At 43.1% G+C, this 21,770-nt stretch overlaps 1 protein-coding gene across 2 annotated transcripts in view; it reads right to left on the minus strand.

Moving 5' to 3' along the window:
- jp (junctophilin) overlaps nucleotides 1-4,024 on the minus strand; it is a 511,247-nt gene extending 507,223 nt beyond the window's left edge. For both annotated transcript variants that reach the window (XM_068227210.1, XM_067145391.2), the window contains exon 1: nucleotides 3,385-4,024. In XM_068227210.1, coding sequence (XP_068083311.1) covers nucleotides 3,385-3,680 — 296 coding nt within the window. In that variant the 5' untranslated portion in view covers nucleotides 3,681-4,024. The remainder of the gene's footprint in view (nucleotides 1-3,384) is intronic.
- Between the last annotated feature and the right edge of the window lie 17,746 nt (nucleotides 4,025-21,770).

Raw genomic sequence — 21,770 nt, forward strand, 5'->3', positions numbered from 1 at the left:
CTGAATACATCACTCCACATAGGGTTGGCATCAGGAAGGGCACCCGGTCGCAAAACAGGACCAAATCCAAATCGAGTGCCGACGCCAGATAATTATGGAAAAGGCCAGGGAGAAGAAGAAGAAGAAGCAGAGGAAGACGAAGAAGAACAAATTATTCTAGTTCCCGCTATTATTATTATTATTATTATTATTATTATTATTATTATTATTATTATTACTGAAAAGGTCAAGAAGAAGTATGAATTAAACTGGCTTTCCGCTGTTATTATTATTATTATTATTATTATTATTATTATTATTATTATTTTGCTATTGGCTTTACGTCACACCGATACAGATAGGTCTTATGGTGACGATGGGACAGGAAAGAGCTAGGACTGGGAAGGAAGCGGCCGTGGCCTTAATTAAGGTACAGCCTGGTGTGAAAATGGGAAACCACAGAAAACCATCTTCAGAGCTGCCGACAGTGGGGTTCGAACCCATTATCTCACGAATACTGGATACTGGCCGCACTTAAGCGACTGCAGCTATCGAGCTCGGTATTATTATTATTATTATTATTATTATTATTATTATTATTATTATTATTATTATTATTGCCGGCCCCGTGGTATAGGGGTAGCGTTCCTGCCTCTTACCCGGAGACCCCGGGTTCGATTCCCGGCCAGGTCAGGGATTTTTACCTGGACCTGAGGGCTGGTTCGAGGTCCACTCAGCCTACGTGATTAGAATTGAGGAGCTATCTGACGGTGAAATAGCGGCCCCGGTCTAGAAAGCCAAGAATAACGGCCGAAGGGATTCGTCGTGCTGACCACACGATACCTCGTAATCTGCAGGCCTTCGGGCTGAGCAACAGTCGCTTGGTAGGCCAAGGCCCTTCAAGGGCTGTAGTGCCATGGGGTTTGGTTTGGTTTTTTTATTATTATTATTATTATTATTATTATTATTATTATTATTATTGTGGAAAATGCCAAGAAGAAGAAGAAATACGAATTAACATAGTTTCCGCTATTATTGTTATTACTATTATTATTATCTTTTTCCTGATTACCAGGGTCGGATTTAGCCCAGTTTTACGGCTTGCTGTCTTTCCTGACGCCAACCGTATGTGGAGAAGTGTATTCAGATTCTGGTAGTGTCATGTACAGTGCCCGCATCCTTATGCAATTACATATTCCACTCGTTTTACTTGTAGGTAGCTGAAAATGAAAACTGTTGCGAATTGTGGTTCTGATATGGTTTTACTTGGGTTTCATTGTACATGGTACGTGTTCTGTTCGCCCGGAAGGATGTGGGTTCGAATCCACGTCAGGAAGTCGTAAAATTTAAGAAACGAGATTTCCACTTCCGGAGGTGCACAAGGCCCTGAGGTTCACTCAGCCTACATCAAAAATGAGTACCAGGTTAATTCCTGGGGGCAAAGACGGCCGGGCGTAGAGTTAACCACTCTACCCCATCAAGTGCCAAGGTTACGGATAGTGGAAACTTTTACCTTCCACTCCTCCAAGGACCTTCATGGCCTGTACGGACATGACTTTGCTTTTGATTTTTTTTACATATTAAGCCAAGGATGTTGGTACATATTAACAATATTAACTTTATAAGCCCTTGCTGGCGAGATGTAGTGTTTACAGTGCGCTATGTCTTCTGGTATGGGCTAGAGCAATTTGTTACTTTCATTGACCTGTCTCAGTCTCATCCTTGGCTTTGACAATATGAAAGTGACCGAGGTATGAGCAATGCTAGTAATACCATTCCTTATGCAGCCAGTCCCTGTTATGATTGGTGTGAAAATATCGCCCATAGGGTCGGTTGGTGCATGCATTTCAGAGGGCTTGGCAGACTGATATGCAATAGCAACTTCTGGCTCGGCGAGGAAAGCAACGGCAAACTACCTCGCTCCTCATTTCCCTAGTATACCTCTTCAGTGACGCCTAGGCTGTCTATGATAGCCTTTGGTGGAACTGTGGAGGATCAGACCAGCTTTCGGGCTGAATACCCAACACATTAACTTTATTTAGAACAGGTTTTTTTTCACGGCATGAGGAAAACAGGAAATTAGCTACAACAATAAACTGTGTAAAATACTCCGCGATATACAGTGTAGCCCGTCTGGTAACCGGCGTCTAGTAGTTCGCTGGTTCGATTCCCATTGGTCGAAAAAAGTTTCTCCATCAGAATGTTTTCCGGCAGGAGAGGTGGTTGTACACAATTTCAAAATCACTAGATTGCGTGCCAAAAGCAAGGATTAAATTCCAAACATCTCTGCAGAGGTCAGTCGGATGGGGACGTTACGCGTTAAGCAGACACCTTGGTGCTATTCGATAGGAGTAAGCTATGTGCCGGCACCGGATTTCATCCTTCCCTTTCTACTATTATATATCACGACATTTATTTAACTCGTCTTATGAGACTGACGTCAGGAAAGGCATCCGGTCGTAAGAGCTCGCTACGAAGATTCATATCATTTCATACCCTCCCCAGTAGAGAAACCGAACAAGGGTTAGACACACACTCCACGATTTACTGTACATAACACTCCGTTTATCTATCTCAAGTAAGTTACTTTGATCATGTCCTTAATTTGTTTATGTAATAAGTAACTACACTTACTGTAAAAATTAGAAAACAGTAAACTACATTTTTTCTAAAACAACAGTTATTTCGTCCCAAAATATAGAGGTGTTTAAAATAATTTTAGCGTCATAATAAAGTGAATACAAACATTTTTGTAAATGGAATGCAATTATTATAGTACTACACGTTTTATGAATATTACTTATTTAATTACACATTTCTCTGATAATTATTATATTTTTATGCACATATTTCGCACACTATATTACATAAAAATCCGGGCACTTGTCATGTGTTGTACGTAAATTAAGATATGTATTTAGACTACACAAATGCTCCCTCCCCGAGCAAAAGGATTTAATTACACGCGATTAAAAAGTCTGACTAGGCCGGTACGCTTATCATTCGGCCAAGGAGCTGGATGATATTATTATTATTATTATTATTATTATTATTATTATTATTATTAGGTGCACCCACCAGGAGCCCTAGAAGCTGACAATTTAAATCCCTAATCAGTTTTTAATGTCAGATGTAAGTATATCTGGCGAACGGTTAAGAATGTAGGTTAGTTCTGGGGCTTGCAGTAATTTTAGCCGCACACTCTGCCACCAGGGCGGACGGCACTAAAAGGTATCGCCTAGCCTATTTCCAGCTGAACCGAGCCCGGGAATCTGAAGGCGCTCTCACACTCAAACAAATAGCGTTATTAAAACTCATTTTAAAAATGAAAGGTTCTCTTAATGAAGTTTGAGGAAGGAACTAGTTAGCAGATGGTAAGAGGCGTGTCGTGTCGTGTCGCCTTACCTTGGCCATGTGTAGACGCCGGACACCTCGAAGCCGAAATGCCATGAGCCCGAGTAAGCTCCCTGGCCCTTGGGGCCGGTACAGACGCCATGACCATGAGCCTTGCCGTCTTCCCAACCCCCGCAGTAGGTGCCACCATCGTCGAAGTCGAATCTACCCCCGTTGACCATGGTCTTGGTGGTGGTGGCGGTGCCCGTGGCCCCGGTGGTAGCAGGCGAGGCGCTCAGCGTTGTCGGCGCCGCCCCCGCTTCGTTCTCGGAGGCGGCAGTACTATTCACTTGATTCGCTTGTTGCATTTCGTTTAAATAAAAAATTTCAATTAATAATGGAGAATTTGAGTAGTAGTTTCTTCTTGGTTATGTTACTTCCTTTTTCATAAAAAATTACAAAAAAATAATAATTCGTTTCTATTGGTCGCAGTAATGATCACCGTTTTAAACACGTATGCTTCCCCATATTCGTGATGGTGACTGGAGCACATTCACACGCCACGCCACGCCACACTAGCAAGCACAACACAGCTGTATCAGCTAGCCATTGCTGGCCCCACACACGCACTCCTATGGCCAGGCCGCTAGCACTTGCCCACCCCCTCCTTCCTTCAAACACCACGTTCACTTCTCAACATCCCTCCTGTAGTCGCCTCGTCCTAGTGCCAGAGCTTGACGTGCCCACCGCCAGGTGGCAGGCCTGCACCAGCCGAGTGCAAGCTACTCCCCGCAGAGAGCAGCACCGATCGGTTCAGCGTCCATGAAGAAACAACTGCCTGCAAAAACCCCGTAGTTTCCTCAACGCCCACTGAAATAGCATTGAGAGGTTCGTCTTCTTCTTCTTCTTCTGAGCATTATCCAGCTATCAAACTGTAGGTTTGGTTTACTGCAAGCCGATGACAAACCTACATACCATCATTTTAGATGGGTTCATTTTCTGCAGATAGAATATTAGAAAAATAAATAGCACACATACCGAGAGTAACAAAAATATTGGGCAATACTTCAATAATGGATTCTTTATATAATATACTATAGACAGGCATATATTTAGAAATGTATCTCGGGTGAGGTCCAGCATCATTTGCAGAGAGTTAATATTTAGCCAAAATTTTGTGAATTCTGAATATTTATTTTTAAAGCACTGGTGCTATTCAAGACTTTTGGGATATGATAAGACATTGTACAAATTACCATTGAATGACGACTGCCGAATTTTATTTATTTATTTATTTATTTATTTATTTATTTATTTATTTATTTATTTATTTATTTATTTATTTATTTATCGGCCAACCTTAGGGACCACGGTAAGTGGCATTTACTCAATTTTCGATTGATCCATCAGGTTTTCATTTGCTCGCTAGTCGAGCGCGGCTTTCATCCGACCGCTTTGCACCAATTGTCAACTTCATATCCCAATTCTTATTCCGAAAAGGTCTCGTTTGTGCGCGTCATCTGATCGTAGGCCCTTTTCTTCGAGAACTTTCTTGGCATTAACGTACAGGAAATTATTATTATTATTATTATTATTATTATTATTATTATTATTATTATTATTATCACTTTACCGTTCAGGGTTGCTTTTTGCCCCGCACTCCACCGCTTCAAGGGCAGTGTACTGAAGAGTGAGACATTTGGTCGGGGATACAACTAGGAGGGCAGTACCTCTCCCTTGGGGCCCCACCTGTTATGGAGAACAGGGGCCTCTTGGAGGATGGGAGGATTGGAAGGTATATGCAAGGAAGAGGGAAGAGAGCTTCCTTAGTCTTAAGTTACGTACCATCCCGGCATTTGCCTGGGGAAGTCGGAATCAGGGGAAAACCACTTTGAGGATGGCTGAAGTGGGAATCGAACCCCTCCTCTCAGTTAATCTCCAGAGGCTGCGTGAACCCTGTTCCAGCCCTCGTACCACTTCTCAAATTTCCTGGCAGAGCCGGAAATAGAACCCGGACTTCGAGGAATGGCAGCTAATCACACTAACCGCTACACCACAGAGACGGATATTATTATTATTATTATTATTATTATTATTATTATTATTATTATTATTTAGTAGCAGTACAGGATTTAAATACGACTTTTTTTTTTTTTTTGCTATTTGCTTTACGACGCACCGACACAGATAGGTCTTGTGGCGACGATGGGACAGGAAAGGCCTAGGAATGGGAAGGAAGCGGCCGTGGCCTTAATTAAGGTACATCCCCAGCAGTTCCTGGTGTGAAAATGGGAAACCACGGAAAACCATCTTCAGGGCTGTCGACAGTGGGGTTCGAAACCACTATTCCCCAGATGCGAGCTCACAGCTGCGCGCCCCTAACCGCATGACCAACTCGCCCGGTCGACTATTTGTTAATCTGATAATACTATTCCGTACTTCCGTATAGTCTGACTCGTTGGCTGAACGGTCAGCGTACTGGCCTTCGGTTCAGAGGGCCCCGGTTCGATTCCCGGCCGGGTCGGGGATTTTAACCTTAATTGGTTAATCCAATGGCACGGGGGCTGGGTGTATGTGTTGTCTTCATCATCATTTCATCCTCATCACGACGCGCAGGTCGCCTACAGGCGTCAACTACAAAGACCTGCACCTGGCGAGCCGAACCCGTCCTGCGATATCCCGGCACTAAAAGCCATACGACATTTCATTTCATCACCTCAGTAACAACCGAAATGCTACGCTATCCGAAGCCTGTCCAACTCACTGTAGGCTACTAACTGAAGTTCGTAATAATTCCTAAGTTGCTGTAACTTATAGATCAAATGGTTTTTTTAAAATATTATTTTCATATTATTTGATTCTGCAGATAATGCCAATTCTAGTGGACTAATGACGTAAAATATAAACAAACAGGCTTACATCAAACTTTACGAAAGAGTGAGGAAATTTATGAGGGTGTTTGGACCCACTGGACCATACCTATTTGACTACAAAGAAAAAGCTATATCGATGCTTGTTGTTTTAAGGGGCCTAACATCGAAGGTCATCGGCCCCTAATGGTACGAAATGAAAGAACAAAAATTGCAAAGGCATCCACTGACCAAAATAAAAATAAAATATGGCATGAAGAATGAATGGATGGACAGGAACTCAACAAAACACAAAACAAACAAACAAAAACCAGTGGATGGGACGCAATACAGATCGAAAATGACATTATTACCGACCAAGGAACCACTTATAAAGCACAATGATGCTTGGTGTCTAAAGGGGGTGCAAAATCCACGTCTAAGGCCCCACAGAATGGTACATGTCACGAGTAAAATAGAACCATGGTATGTGTCACGTTGGGGTATTAATCAGAAGGAGCGAAGACTCACGGTGTTCCACACAAGATGGTACTACTCACAAGTATTGCAATACGTACAAGTAACGCAGACCTATGGTGTGTCTCACACAATGGCCCAACTCAGAGTCAACGCAAACCGAGAAGGTTCCCCACCTAGGTGTACTAAACACAGGCGCCGGTATTCCCGTGGTGTTCCTCACATAGTGGGTACTAATCACAGGCAACGCAGACCCACGGTGCTGCTCATATAGTGGTACAACTCACAGGCTACGCCCAGACCCGCGGTGTTGCACACATGGGTACGACGCACGGGTACTGGAATCCACCAGGCCAGGCTTTTACTGCTACTAATCACAAACCTATTTCGTACCGAATTTAGTGGTACTACTCGCAAGTACAGGCAACCTATGGTGTTCCCCGCGTGATGGTACGATTCAAAATTAGTTTCATGGTTCTAATTCAATCAGCCCTTGGTCGCCCCTTTTAGTCGCCTCTTACGACAGGCAGGGGATACCGCGGATGTATTCTACATGTGCGTCCCCCACCCGCAGGGGGTAGTGTGTTTGGTCCGCGAGAGGTATTTTATTTCCCTCAAGTCCGCCGGCAAGCCGGTTAGGACCCCCCTATCCGCCACCTGGGACGCGCCACGTGGGAGTATCACCTCTCCCCCTGCTACGCCTGCGTAGCAGGTTCGTGGAAAAAGCTATATCAACATGCGTTGGGGAACCCTTCGTTTCTCAGCAATATGACTTTCAAGAATGAGACCACCGTATTCAAATATGGTTATTTTCTGAAATTATGATGCACTGGAGTTTTAACAGACAAACGCGAAAGATTTTTTTTTTTTTTTTGCTAGGGGCTTTACGTCGCACCGACACAGATAGGTCTTATGGTGACGATGGGAGAGGAAAGGCTTAGGAGTTGGAAGAAAGCGGCCATGGCCTTAATTAAGGTGCAGCTCCAGCATTTGCCTGGTGTGAAAATGGGAAACCACGGAAAACCATTTTCAGGGCTGCCGATAGTGGGATTCGAACCTACTATCTCCCGGATGCAAGCTCACAGCCGCGCGCCACTACGCGCACGGCCAACTCGCCCGCTCGCAAAAGATTTAAAAAGGAAAGCTTGGAGAGGACTGTTTTAGTGTACTACAAAGCAAATTACGGACAGAAATAGCAGGGTGTGCAGTGTAAAACGAAATAGCAACGTATAGCTTTTCTTCACGTATATGGGTCTTTTACACGGTTTTCTTAAAACATTAACTAATTGATTTATCATGCGTATTAATTAACACGTCCGCCTCTGTGGTGTGGTGGTTGGTGTGATTAGCTACCACATCCGGAGGCCCGCGTTCGATTCCGGGCTCTGCCACGAAATTTGAAAAGTGGTACGAGGGCTGGAACGGGGTCCACTCAGCCTCGGGAGGTCAACCGAGTAGAGGCGGGTTCGATTCCCACCTCAGCCCACCTGGAAGTGGTTTTCCGTGGTTTCCCACTTCTCCTGTCTATCCCTTCCAATCTTCCCATCCCCCACCAAGGCCCCTGTTCAGCATAGCAGGTGAGGCCCGCCTGGGGAGGTACTGGTCATCCTTCCCACTTGTATCCCCCGACCCAGAGTCTGAAGCTCCAGGACACTGCCCTTGAGGCGGTAGAGGTGGGATCCTTCGCTGAGTCCGAGGGAAAAACTGACCCTGGAGGGTAAACAGATTAAGAAGAAGATTAATTAACACACTGTGCCTTATCTAGGAGAAGGGTGCATATTGTTTTAACAGTGAATACTGGCAGATTGATACATCTCACAAACTATGTGCGGATTGTTTGAACTAGTGGCACTAGTGTGATTATTTTATTTTAATTCAGTTGTTTATTCATAATCAGGATTTTATGTACTAGTGTGGGTGAATCGCGTGTGTCTACTAAAAGTATATTACGTTTGCATGTCATATAAGTGTCTGAAAATGAAAATGAAAACCTACAACCTGTTTTCCAGTCATTGACCGGGTCAGGGATGTAATGAATGAAGCAGATATAGGCTGTTATTACAATGGGACCGGGCGAGTTGGCCGTGCGCGTAGAGGCGCGCGGCTGTGAGCTTGCATCCGGGAGATAGTAGGTTCGAATCCCACTATCGGCAGCCCTGAAGATGGTTTTCCGTGGTTTCCCATTTTCACACCAGGCAAATGCTGGGGCTGTACCTTAATTAAGGCCACGGCCGTTTCCTTCCAACTCCTAGGCCTTTCCTATCCCATCGTCGCCATAAGACCTATCTGTGTCGGCGCGACGTAAAGCCCCTAGCAAAAAAAATTACAATGGGGTCGCCATTCCTAAGGTGATTTATTAATGAGTGATAAATTATATGAAATGATAATGGAGAGTGTTGCTGGAATGAAAGATGACGGGGAAAACCGGAGTAACCGGAGAAAAACCTGTCCCGCCTCCGCTTTGTCCAGCACAAATCTCACTTGGAGTGATCGGGATTTGAACCACGGTATCCAGCGGTGAGAGGCCGACGCGCTGCCGTCTGAGCCACGGAGGCTCCATATATAAGTGTCTGATAGTATGAAAATAAGTGCCTACTTAAATGCATATTTCACGATTTGTCCCGCCTACTAATGTTTTTTGCTATGGGCTTTACGTCGCACCGACACAGATAGGTCTTATGGCGACGATGGGATGGGAAAGGCCTAGGAGTAGGAAGGAAGCGGCCGTGGCCTTAATTAAGGTACAGCCCCAGCATTTGCCTGGTGTGAAAATGGGAAACCACGGAAAACCATCTTCAGGGCTGCCTACTAATGTCACTGCACGCCCTGTCTCCCCAGGCAACTCGAAACATACCAGTTAGTCGAGTAGCACGTCTCCTTACTTCCCGATCTTCCCACCCCAAAGTTTGCAACATTTTCTTTACACTACCCGTTTGTCGAAAATTAAGCTTCTTACATATCGATCTTCTCCAGCTCTCGAATCAAGTAATCGTGATGAGTGCCCCCTACACTGAAACCATTCTCTAGTTGAGGTCTTACGACAAACTTATACGATCTCCTCTTTACATACTTACTGAAGCACCTACATACCCTGATAAACATATGAATATATCGTCGCTGTTACAGCAAAAGCCCCTATCTCCCAATGCTCTTCCTAGTTGCCTCTGTGGATCAGTGTTAGGGTGTCGCCCTCAGGATCCCAAGATAGCGGGTTCCAACCCTAGAAAGGTAGCGGATTTTTGAAGGGCGGAAAAAAGTCTGTTCGACACTCTGTGTCGTACGATATCGGCATGTAAAAGTTCTCTGGTGACCCATTTGGTGCTTACCCGACAAAGTTAATTAAATCTCAGACACAGACGCTCAAGAGAGTTTCAGTTTACTCGGTCTGCCATCTAGAAGGCCTAGAGTAAAATGGAACATCGAAACTGACGAGCAGACAGCCAGATGGCGTCGAATTAAAATGTTTGCACACGGTAACTGAGCCCATACTATTATTAGTAGTAGTAGTAGTAGTAGTAGTAGTAGTAGTAGTAGTAGTATTACTGAGATTACCCGTGGAGCAGAAATAGGTTAAAAAAGGTGTCGGGGTGAATGGGTCTAACTACAATGTCAAGAATTGTATTAAAACTTTAACAAAGGTTATATTTCTTTAGAATTTCAAAATTTAACAAATAACAACATAACACGTGCAATCAGCAATCTTGAAACAAGACTACGAAAATCCAAGATTAGTGAATTTTACAGATTCTGGGCTTTAAGCCCTTAGTTCTACAATTCCAGAGATAACGGATCCAGTTTACAACTTTAATTCAAAACAAGGAATCATTTACTCAAGGGCAGGAATCCCCTAATTCAAGAGCACTTGCTCCCAAAATACGATATCTAGCCTTCCAGAGGCACTCGTTACTATTACAAAACCTTGAAAGGAGCTAACAGGCTCTCAGTTTCTTACGGCCCACTCAAGGCAACTTTACATGAAAATCTTACACTCTCAGGCATCACAAAGCTTGACTTACAAATGGAAATAATTTTACATAGGAGTATCTAGTACCCAACCTACAGGGCCTTTGCGAAAAAGAACAGGTTAAATAAACGGTCCGAACACAAACTGAATGGGGGCGTGCACTGCACTCCCAGATAATGAAAAATTAAAACCTACAGGGCTCTCGGCCGATGAAACTGGGGCTAGTCCCAAACTACTGAGGTGGCGCGCATGGAAATAACTGTAATACATTACAGGAAAGAAAGGTTGCGAAATCGCAGTCACCTTGAACCAAGATGAAGGGGAGCTCAAGAGGGTAACTCACTCTCTACTGCCGATTTACAGTTAAAGACTTTATGAAGTTTTACATTAGCCGAACGAAAATTTACATTTTAGAAAAGTATGTAACATAGTTAAAGATTCGGACCTTCCCCTCAGATAAAGTTGCGGAGATAGCAAGAAAGATAGAATTATGTGTGGCCATTACTTTATAGATGTTCTGCTGACCAAAGAAAGAGGCGCCCCGCCTCCTGCCTTTACACACACACATACACACACACACACAGAAAGACGATGATCAATTGACAAGGAATCCCGCAAAGCCGTAACTTATATACTCTCAGGGAAGGTTCGAGAGAATTCAAGGCTAAACCAGCCACACCCTCTCAATTTTATTGGTTAACACAAATTGAACAAGAAATGCGGGATTGGTTGAAAATTAATTACAACATTCCTGATTGGCTAGATTCAAATCTGGCGGAAAGAAAAATAAGAGTTGCCAATCCCAAAATAAATGAACATAGATTCAGTTATGGAATCTTGGGAATACGAAACGTCTTTAAGTATAAGTTATTCCACCTTGCACCACAGTGCATGATCAAAGATTTTGGTAGTGACATCTGTGGAAAAATGTCCAAACTTCTTGATGTATAGCAAAAAAAAAAGCCAGGAGAAATTCAATCAGTTTAGAAAACTTCACAGCAACACAGTTACTTAATATTTCAGTGGTGACATCTTCTGATTAAAGTTCCAACTTCATATAGTATCAGTTTCATCTTTTGATCGATAGAGGAGTTTATTAAGGCGCTGACTTTGAATGAGCGGAGTTGTGGTGTACCTCCCGGTACAGACCTCCCCCCCCCCCCAAATGTCCTTCCTTGGGGTGACACAGAAGAATTTTGAGAAAACATTTCCAATTGAAAAAATTTCTAAGTCTTTTTTTTTTTCAAAAGTAAATTTGTAGAAAAATTCTCAAATCCAGCTCTAGAGTGGCCTTGTGGTTGTAGAAAGTTAAATACATGTTGATAGATTTGACGCCAAGATCTGCCGCCGCTGCCGATACCCAGGTGAGGTCGCCCGAATCCTCCAAGTAACCTCAGATACACCTCTCCCGCTATTATGAGAGGGGTAGTCGTGGTGATGGTCGCCGCAGATTAGATGTATACTGTGCAGTCCCAGGATGTGTTGGCGGTAGGGTTACCGCACTTCAGCCTTTGCCGGGAAGATGGACTCCGGCGCGCCGTTCAGAAGGAGGCCTTATTGGAGCGAAGTGGGCCCATTCTTCATTCCCGTGTCCCTCGCTAGATGTTACAGTACGGCGGCTGGCGGCTGATGGAGCACTGAAACGGTAAGATCTTGGCGACAGAGAAGAGTTGTTGCAGGAGCCTTGAGAGTACGATCATAGTTTGAGAGGCAGAGGGGCGGGCGGCGTTGATGGTGAGTGTGTGTTGAAAGTGCGGAGATGCAGGAGACGGGGGCTTGGTAATGGCCGTAAGGAAAAGGACAGCAGGAAAACCAGAGGGGAAGATCGTACATAACAGGTCATATACATAATTAAATAAAACAATTGGGGCAGAAGGCCTCGAATTAAAGAAATGTAACCTTTGGTTCGTGCCAACTTTAGTGGCGACAGAAAGCAATGCACTTATGCAGGCTTCACCTGGGAGAGGTGAACCCAAAAGATACTCTCTGTGGCTGGATTGCTTACCAATAATGTAACTGGCGTCAAAAAATCTAATATAACGCACGACCCATTCAATGTGGGGGCAAGCTTGCCCGCAGGAATAAAATTCCTAACCCTGACTTGATCTCCGACTTTTAAATTGGTGGGCCTCCGTCCACAATCATATCTTTCCCTAACCTTTTCATGGGAAGCTTTAAGATTGGCTTTAGCCTTTTTCCATAGATGTCTAATATTATCGGGACCTATTGTCTCTGGTAAGACATCATTAAGTGACCAAAGGTTAGAGAGCGGCGTGTTAGGAACAAATTTAAACATAATAGAAGCTGGAGTAAACTTATGGGACCCATATACCGCCGAATTTAAAGCAAAGACCAACCAATGCAGGGACGTATCCCACCTGGAATGATCTTCATGATGAAATGCAATTAGAGCAGATCTAGGATTACGATTGACCCGCTCAGCCAGAGATGGTTGAGGATAATAAGCCGAAGTAGTTACATGTGATATAGACAGATCGAAACAAATTTACGGAATAGGTTGGATGTGAATGCTTTAGCATTATCAGAAACTGTATATTGATAGGGGCCAAAAGAAGCAAATATGGTATTTAAACAAGAAATAGTGGACTGAGCGGTTGCCAGCTTAGTCGGAAATAACCAAGAAAATCTACTGAAACCGTCTACACATACCAGGATGAATTTATTGACGTTCACCTTTGATTGGGGGAAGGGTCCGACGTAGTCTATATAGAGGCGTTCCATGGGGCGCGACGCTTGATGAGAAGATAACAGACCTAGCTTAGTGGACAAGGTGGGTTTACTAAGCAAGCAAGATTTACAAGATTTTACCAATTTACGAATTTCGCCGTCTATACCTTTCCAAATGAACATTTCTCGGATCTTTTCCCGAATTTTGAAGATGCCTAAATGCCCCCCGTCTCATGATAATACTTGAAGATCATAGGCACAAGAACAGCTGGAACCACTACTTTCATCTTTTGGTCATGCCTCGATGGGCAACACAGAATCCCGTTTCTCAGCACATACGGGACGACATGTTCCCCAGAAGAGAGGGTTTCATAACAGGGGCCAGCACACGATCTTCACGTTTATATTTTTCAATATCCCGAAACAACATGGGGGCATTAGTTAGAATGGCATTAATACCCGAAGGCATGGGCGTGGGAAGAGAAGAACTACCTCCCTGTTCGGTGGTCTCCACATCATGAGAAAACATGCGGCTTAGTCCATCCGCAACAACATTTTCAGATCCTCTGATATGTCTCACATCAAACTGGAATGCAGAAATCCTGATCGGCTCAACGAGGTATACGGCCAGTACGACGCGGCCTAGCTAATACCCAACTTAAGGCTTGATTAACTGTTTCTAGGTCAAACTTGTTCCAGATAGAGTCGGAACTTCTCTAGCGCAAATAAAATTGCCAAACCCGCAAGTTCATAGATGGAATATTTGGCCTCCTGAGCCGATAATGTCCTAGACGCATAGGCAAGGGGTCGCCTTCCGAGTTCAGTTTCCTGAAGAAGGACCGCAGCTAGCGCCGATGATGAGGCATCGGTTTGAACAATGAATTTCTTCGAAAAATCAGGCATTGCAAGAACCGGAGCGTTACAAAGAGCTAATTTCAAATCTTGAAAAGCGGCTTGTTGAGACGGACCCCATTCAAATTTGACGCCTTCCCTACGGAGTAAGTTCAAGGGCGCCGCTCTGTTAGCGAAGTTAGGAACAAATTTCCTGTAGAAATTCACCATGCCTATGAACCATACCTTTGATGTCCTTAGGGGGTTTGAAATCACGGATGGCCTGTGTTCTAGAATGATCAATAGAAACACCACCAGGCGACATAATATGCCTTGGAATGACATAGAAGGTTTAGCAAAGGCTACCTTAGATAACTTAAAACCGTCAACCCGGCCTTACGAAGGTAACTGACTACTTCCTTTAGATGATCTAGGTGGTCTTCAAAGGTCTCAGAAAATACGACGACATCATCAGGATAGTGATACAAGTATTGAAATTTGATGTCGGAGAAGACCCTATCTAGCAGTCTAGTGAGAACAGCTGCCCCCCTGGGGAGCCCGAAAGGCACGCGGTTGTACTCATACAAGTTACAATCCGTGGAAAAAGCTGTTACATTCGATTCTTCAGCTAGAGGGATGTGATTGTACGCCCGATTAAGGTCTAGGATGGTAAAGAACTTGGCTTTCAGAAACCATGAAAAAAAGAATGAATATCAGGAAGGGGCACAGATTGTAACACCACCTTACGATTTAAAGCCCTATAATCAGTCACAGGCCTAAAGCCACCTTGGGATTTCGGCACCAGAAAAATGGGCAATGAATACGCCGACTTAGAAGGTCGAATAATACCATCTTTCAGCATTTGATCAATGAGTTCTTTAAGAGCCTTCATTTTAGGTGGAGACAGTCTATAATGTGGAAACCTAACTGGGATCGAATCCGTAACCTCACTCTTGTATTCGATAAGGTCGGTAACACCAAGAGTATCGGAAAATACACCCGGAAACGACTGACACAATTTACGAATACTTTCAGCCTGTCCCTCAGGTAGATGTCTAAGGTCTAACAACATCTCATCCTGGGTAGGCGAAACAGATGAACTTGACACAGAATTATATTTTAGCAAAGGAATTTTACAATTATTAGCAAATTTGAAAGTGCATGACTTGCTCTGAATGTCGAGCACCAGACCAGTAGAATACATGAAATCCGCTCCCTATACTAGGGGGCACGACAAGTGTTCAGCCACAAACAATTTTAATTTCCGTGTGAAATTAGAAATACGAATTTTAGGAATGATGATCCCCAAAATTTCTAAAGGAGAAGAGTTAGCCGAAACGCATTGGACTGAAGACGATTAATAATCAGAAAACTTACAAACAGTCTTTAATTTGGAATACCATTCAGCAGAAATTATAGAACACACGCTCCATGAATCTAATAGAGCAGTCACGGGTTCACTATTCAATTCAATTTTAAGAAATGGTACAAGTGCGGGGGTCTCCGCCGCAATTCTGAGGCATTCCTTCGGGCCTTCAAACGACAGATTAGAAGAACCTTTATCCTTAACCGAGCTTTCGGTGAGTGTAACCGGGGCTGAGTCTTGGAAAGATGAACATGCCGACTCAGCCGATGACACTAGTCACTTCCTATTACTGGGGTTTGCGGAGGTTGCACCAGAAGTTGAACAGGAGGGGGCGCTATTAACATTAGGGCAATTCTTTGCGATGTGAGTAAACGAGCCGCATTTGAAACATCCTTGTGATGATCCTACTCCATTCTTTGTCCCACTCGACTTTATCACTGGGCACTTGTTACGTTGATGTTCCGTAGATCACAAGCATAGCACTTGCGGGTAGAGAAAGTTCGGCAAGGTGGAGGCCGAAAACTATTAGAAGATGGAGGGGGCTCCTTTGCAACACTTAAGGTGTCAGCATACCTCACTCCTTCGGCTGAGACAGCCATAGCCTCTCATTCTGCCAAGGTTTGGGGACGAGACTCAAAACGTAAAGAAGATCTATAAGGTGGTGAGATACCTTCAACAAGAGTTTGCACTATTTGGTCCTCAGAAATCTGCAGAGCGAACACTCGGGTATAAAATTTGATATCTTGGATGTAGTCCTTAAGGTTTTCGTCCAGACGTTGTACCCTAAAATAGAACTTCTGTATTAAGGAGGACATTGCCCTAGCCGGAATGAAATTTGCCAACAGGTGGGTGTGGAAATCTTCTATGGATGATCTATCAGTTATAGCCTTGACTATTTTGTCCGATAGGATGCCCGCCGAATATGGGTACATAATTTGAAGAATTTCAGAGTGAGAGAGGGAAAACACTAGTGCGTGATCCTGAAATTCCACTAAGAACCTTAGAAATGAAATGACATCATTAGTGGAATTTACTGGAAATTTTGAAATTCCCCTAAGCAACATAGCCAATGGATGGGGAAGACTACTGAAACAGGGTGACATAATTGGTGACGGCCTAGCGGATTGAGATGCTTCAAACACAGCACTGTTCAAAAAGAAAGGTGGAACTTGTTTCAGATGACCAGACTCTGTTTCCAATGGGGCTGGTGTTTGTTGAGTTGCCACAGATTTTCTACCACTTTGGAAGAATCCTCCTCAGCAGGCAAGTTGATTAAAGGGGCTTGATCGGTTTCGGAAGCAGCTGCCCCAGTCAACAATTGACTAACTCTATTTGACATTTCTGAAATGTGTTCAACTAGATTACTAGCCTCCTTAACATGATCTTCTTTTAATTTTAGAGACAATAGGTCCCGAGCCCTTTTATAAAAATGGAACAGTCTAGCCTGTACTCTCTTAAGCTGATTAGCAGATGGATCGCTTACTTCAAAAAACTTACAACAGATGCTAATTCGGTGGTATTGTCAGTGATGGTGGATAGAGCCTCATCAATTCCCTTCTCCCCCAAAGTTGAAATACAAGTTGGTAATTCAAATGACTCTTTAAGTTTGGCGGTATCTGCCGCAACCGTGCCTCCAGATTGCACATTTCTAATGAGTAACTCATAAATCAAATCCTCCTTGCGCAAGTATCCGGGATGGAGGTCTTCGCGAGGGCCAGACATGATGATAGAAAACTACACATTTAGAAAAGAAAATTACAGCGACCGAGAAAAATTCTTAGAGTTCGGATCGGATTTGATTCTAGCCGATGAAAGGGTTTACTTTAGACCCATTCAACCACGCTCTGCTACCACTTGTTACGGAGATTATCCGTGCAGCAGAAAGACGTTAAAGAAGGTTCCAGGGTGAATGGGTCTACAGTAACTGCAATGTCAAGAATTAAATTAAAACTTTAACAAAGGTTATATTTCTTTAGAATTTCAAAATTTAACAAACAATAACATAACAGGTGCAATCAGCAATCTTGAAACAAGACTACGAAAATCCAAAATTAGTGAATTTTACAGATTATGGGCTTTAAGCCCTTAGTTTTACAATTCCAGAGATAACGGATCCAGTTTACAACTTTAATTCAAAACAAGGAATCATTTACTGAAGGGCAAAAATCCCCTCATTCAAGAGCACTCGCTCCCAAAATACGATATCTAGCCTTCCAGAGGCACTCGTTACTCTTACAAAACTTTGAAAAAAAAGCTAACAGGCTCTCAGTTTCTTACGGCCCACTCAAGGCAACTTTACATGAAAATCTTACACTCTCAGGCATCACAAAGCTTGACTTACAAATGGAAATAATTTTACATAGGAGTATCTAGTACCCAACCTACAGGGCCTTTGCGAAAAAGAACAGGTTAAATAAACGGCCCGAACACCAACTGAATGGGAGCGTACACTGCACTCCCAGATAATGAAAAATTAAAACATACAGGGCTCTCGGCCGATGAAACCGGGGCTAGTCCCAAACTACTGAGGTGGCGCGCATGGAAATAACTGTAATACATTACAGGAAAGAAAGGTTGCGAAATCGCAGTCACCTTGAACCAAGATGAAGGGGAGCTCAAGAGGGTAACTCACTCTCTACTGCCGATTTACAGTTAAAGACTTTATGAAGTTTTACATTAGCCGAACGAAAATTTACATTTTAGAAAAGTATGTTACATAGTTAAAGATTTGGACCTCCCCCTCAGATAAAGTTGCGGAGATAGCAAGAAAAATAGAATTTTGTGTGGCCATTACTTTATAGATGTTCTGCTGCCTTAATACACACACACAGAAAGACGATGATCAATTGAAAAGGAAACCCGCAAAGCCGCAACTTATATACTCTCAGGGAAGGTTCGAGAGAATTCAAGTCTAAACCGGCCACACAGCCTCCAAGGTTGTTAGGTAACATTGTCTGGCAATCCATTCATACATTACATCACAGCCTCCAAGGTTGTTAGGTAACATTGTCTGGCAATCCATTCATACATTACATCACAGCCTCCAAGGTTGTTAGGTAACATTGTCTGGCAATCCATTCATACATTACATCACAGCCTCCAAGGTTGTTAGGTAACATTGTCTGGCAATCCATCCATAAATTACTTCACAGCCTTCCGGGCTGCTAGGTAACGTTGCGTGGCCATCCATTCATACATTACATCACAGCCTCCAAGTTTGTTAGGTAACATTGTCTGGCAATCCATCCATAAATTACTTCACAGCCTCCAAGGTTCTTAGGTAACATTGTGTGGCCGTACATCCATATCTTACATCACAGCCTGCACGGTTTCTACATTACAATTCCTTCACACATTTTGCTGATCACTCCACACTCTATCAGCTCTTACGAAGGCGAGATGCGGAAAGTGCTGAACGCAGCAAACAGGAACTGTTACACTACAGGCCCACCATATAAGTTAGTGAGATGGATTCCGCTGGCTTCCACTATTGACGGAAATCTGCACACCAGCCAACACTGTAAGCGGCAGTTCCACATGCGTTGTTTGCGTAAGGAAGGGCGTTACTAACATGGCAAAGCCGAGGAGGAGGCTAAGACCACGGCCAGCTAGATATGTCCCAGCGAGCTAGAGCAATGCATCAAGTCGGCCGAGATAAAACAGACGTAGGCCCTAACATGAAAGTGTCATACCTTGTTGCAGCACGTACCATCTCATCACAGACAAGATCTGGATTGTAAATAAAGGTATTACTTAACTGATTAACTGATAAACACACAGATAAATAAATTAATCAGCTAATAAAATAAAATAACACTATCAATAAATAAATAAATAAATCAGTGTATAAGTTAATCCATCAATCAATTCACCGATGCACAAGTTGCTATTGCATTCTGGAGATGGGTTCGAATCCCACTGTCGGCAGCCGTGATTTCCCATTTTCACAGCAGGCAAATGTTGATCCTCATTTAAGGCCAATATATCACTAAATAATTGAAAATACTCAAACGAAACAAGAAATAAATACCGTTAAACCAAAATCAATTAATTCATCAATCAATCAATAAACAAACAAAATAATATCGAGCGAGTAGGCCGTGCGGTTAGGGTTGCGCAGTTGTCAGCTTACGTCAGGGAAACAGTGGGTTCAATTCTCAACGTCGACAGCCCAGAAGATGGTTTTTCGTGGTTTCCCATTGCCTGGGGCTGTACCTTAGATTAGGCCGTGACCGCTTCCTTCTCAATCCTAGCCCTTTCCAATCCTTCCGTCGCCGAAACCTTCGAGTGTTAGTGCGACATAAACAAGTAGCAAAAGAATAATTAATTATGAAATAATTAAATCAAGAAATAAATAGTCAATCCATACATATGGTCTTGGCGTTGCTCATCTTCTGAAGGGCGTGACCGTGCTCTGCTATGGCTGACTATTTCATTTTGCCGGGCGACACTGAGTGCACCCAAACAATATGTTTGTGGGTTGCCAAGATTTTCGGTTTCCTTTCAGAGTCAATCACTCATCAATGATCTGCATTTAGGGCAGTCGCCCAGGTGACAGATTCCCTATTTGTTGTTTACGTAATCTTTCCTTAAATAATTGCAAAGAATTTGGAAATTTATCGAACATCACCCTTGATAAATTATTCCAATCCCTAACTCCTCTTCCCATACACGAATATTTGCCCCAATTTGTCCTCTTCAATTCTAACTTTATCTGCATATTGTGATATTTCCTACTTTTAAAAACACCACTCAAACTTATTCGTCTACTAATGTCATTCCACGCCATCTCTCCACTGACAACTCGGAACATACCACTTAGTCGAGCAGCTCATCTCCTTTCTCCCTAGTCTTCCCAGCCCAAACTATGCAACATTTTCGTGACGCTACTATTTTTTTCGGAAATCACCCAGAACAAATTAAGCTGGGTTTTTTTTCATTTCTCGAATCAGGTAATCCTGCTGAGGGTCCCTAACACTGGGACCATTCTCTAGTTCGAGTCTTACCAGAGACTTAAATGCCCTCTCCGTTACATCCTTACTAGAACCCTAAATACTGTCATAACCATGTGCAGAGATTTGTATCCTTTATTTACAATACAATTTGTGTGATTACCCCAATGAAGATCTTCAATTATATTAACACATAGGTACTTACAGTGATACCCATAAGGAACTTTCACTCCATCGACACACTAATTAAACCTTAGAGGCTCACAACCTGACTTTTAATCCCGTTTATCAACATACCATTGCCTCCTGTCCATCTCAGAACATTATCGTGGTCTTTTTGCACTTTCTCACAATCTTGTAACTTATTTATTACTCTATACAGAATAACATAATCTGCAAAAAACACTTATCTCTGATCCCACTTCTTTACTCATCTATATAAATAAAGTTGTAGGGGGTCCACTGTCTGTAATTTCTTTTGTTTTGCCAATTTTTCAGATGTCTGTTAGGTCATCAGCCCATCAGCTGGTTGGATCCTCAAATAGCACCACCACCAAAAGTTATGCGGTTAGAAGGAAACCGCAAAAACCAATGGCAGCACCAAAATGAGGCGTACTATGCAAGACGAGGAGTGAGGTAGTTTGCCATTGCTTTCCTCACTGGGTCAGAAAGTGCTATTGCAGCACGACTGACCCTATGAGCAACACCTTTCATAACACTCAGATGCACTAGTCGTGCTCTGAATGTCATTACTCAGCACCTTCCATACCCAAGCAGCTTCCATATTGTCACAGCCATGGATGAGACTGGGACTTAGGTGAAAGCTACACTTTACTCTGGCCTGTGCCAAGAGATGGATACAAAAGTACTGTATCCATCAAGAAATGGCAGCAGGCGAAATTTTTTAGATATTTATCCGTTTTAGGTCAACTCAAGACCGAATCGGTGGTTTTTACTTTTCTTGTCTGTTTGTTTGTTCCACCATCACGTCGAAAGGGCTAGATAGATCTCAATCAAACTTCATATTTAGAGTGTACTCATCCAGGGGAAGGTTTCGATATGCATATCATTTTAACATCTTTGAATAGACGGGGGGTTTATAGGAAAACAAGAACGGTTTTCCTCCATTTTCTCTTATACTATTAATTTTTTGTAAACTCCGTGGACCGTACGTGAAACGTATCTTCATTATTAACAACTTTCGTTATGTTCATAATTTACCTTACTCTTCACATGACGGAGAAATTTACTATTTTCTGCGGGTATCGTGCTCTGCATTGAGTGACCGACAGACCGACAACGAACCTACAGGTTACCATGGCAAAGTCTCT

This window comes from Anabrus simplex, chromosome 4, assembly GCF_040414725.1.
Source record: "Anabrus simplex isolate iqAnaSimp1 chromosome 4, ASM4041472v1, whole genome shotgun sequence".
In the NCBI taxonomy this organism is placed as follows: Eukaryota; Metazoa; Arthropoda; class Insecta; order Orthoptera; family Tettigoniidae; genus Anabrus; species Anabrus simplex.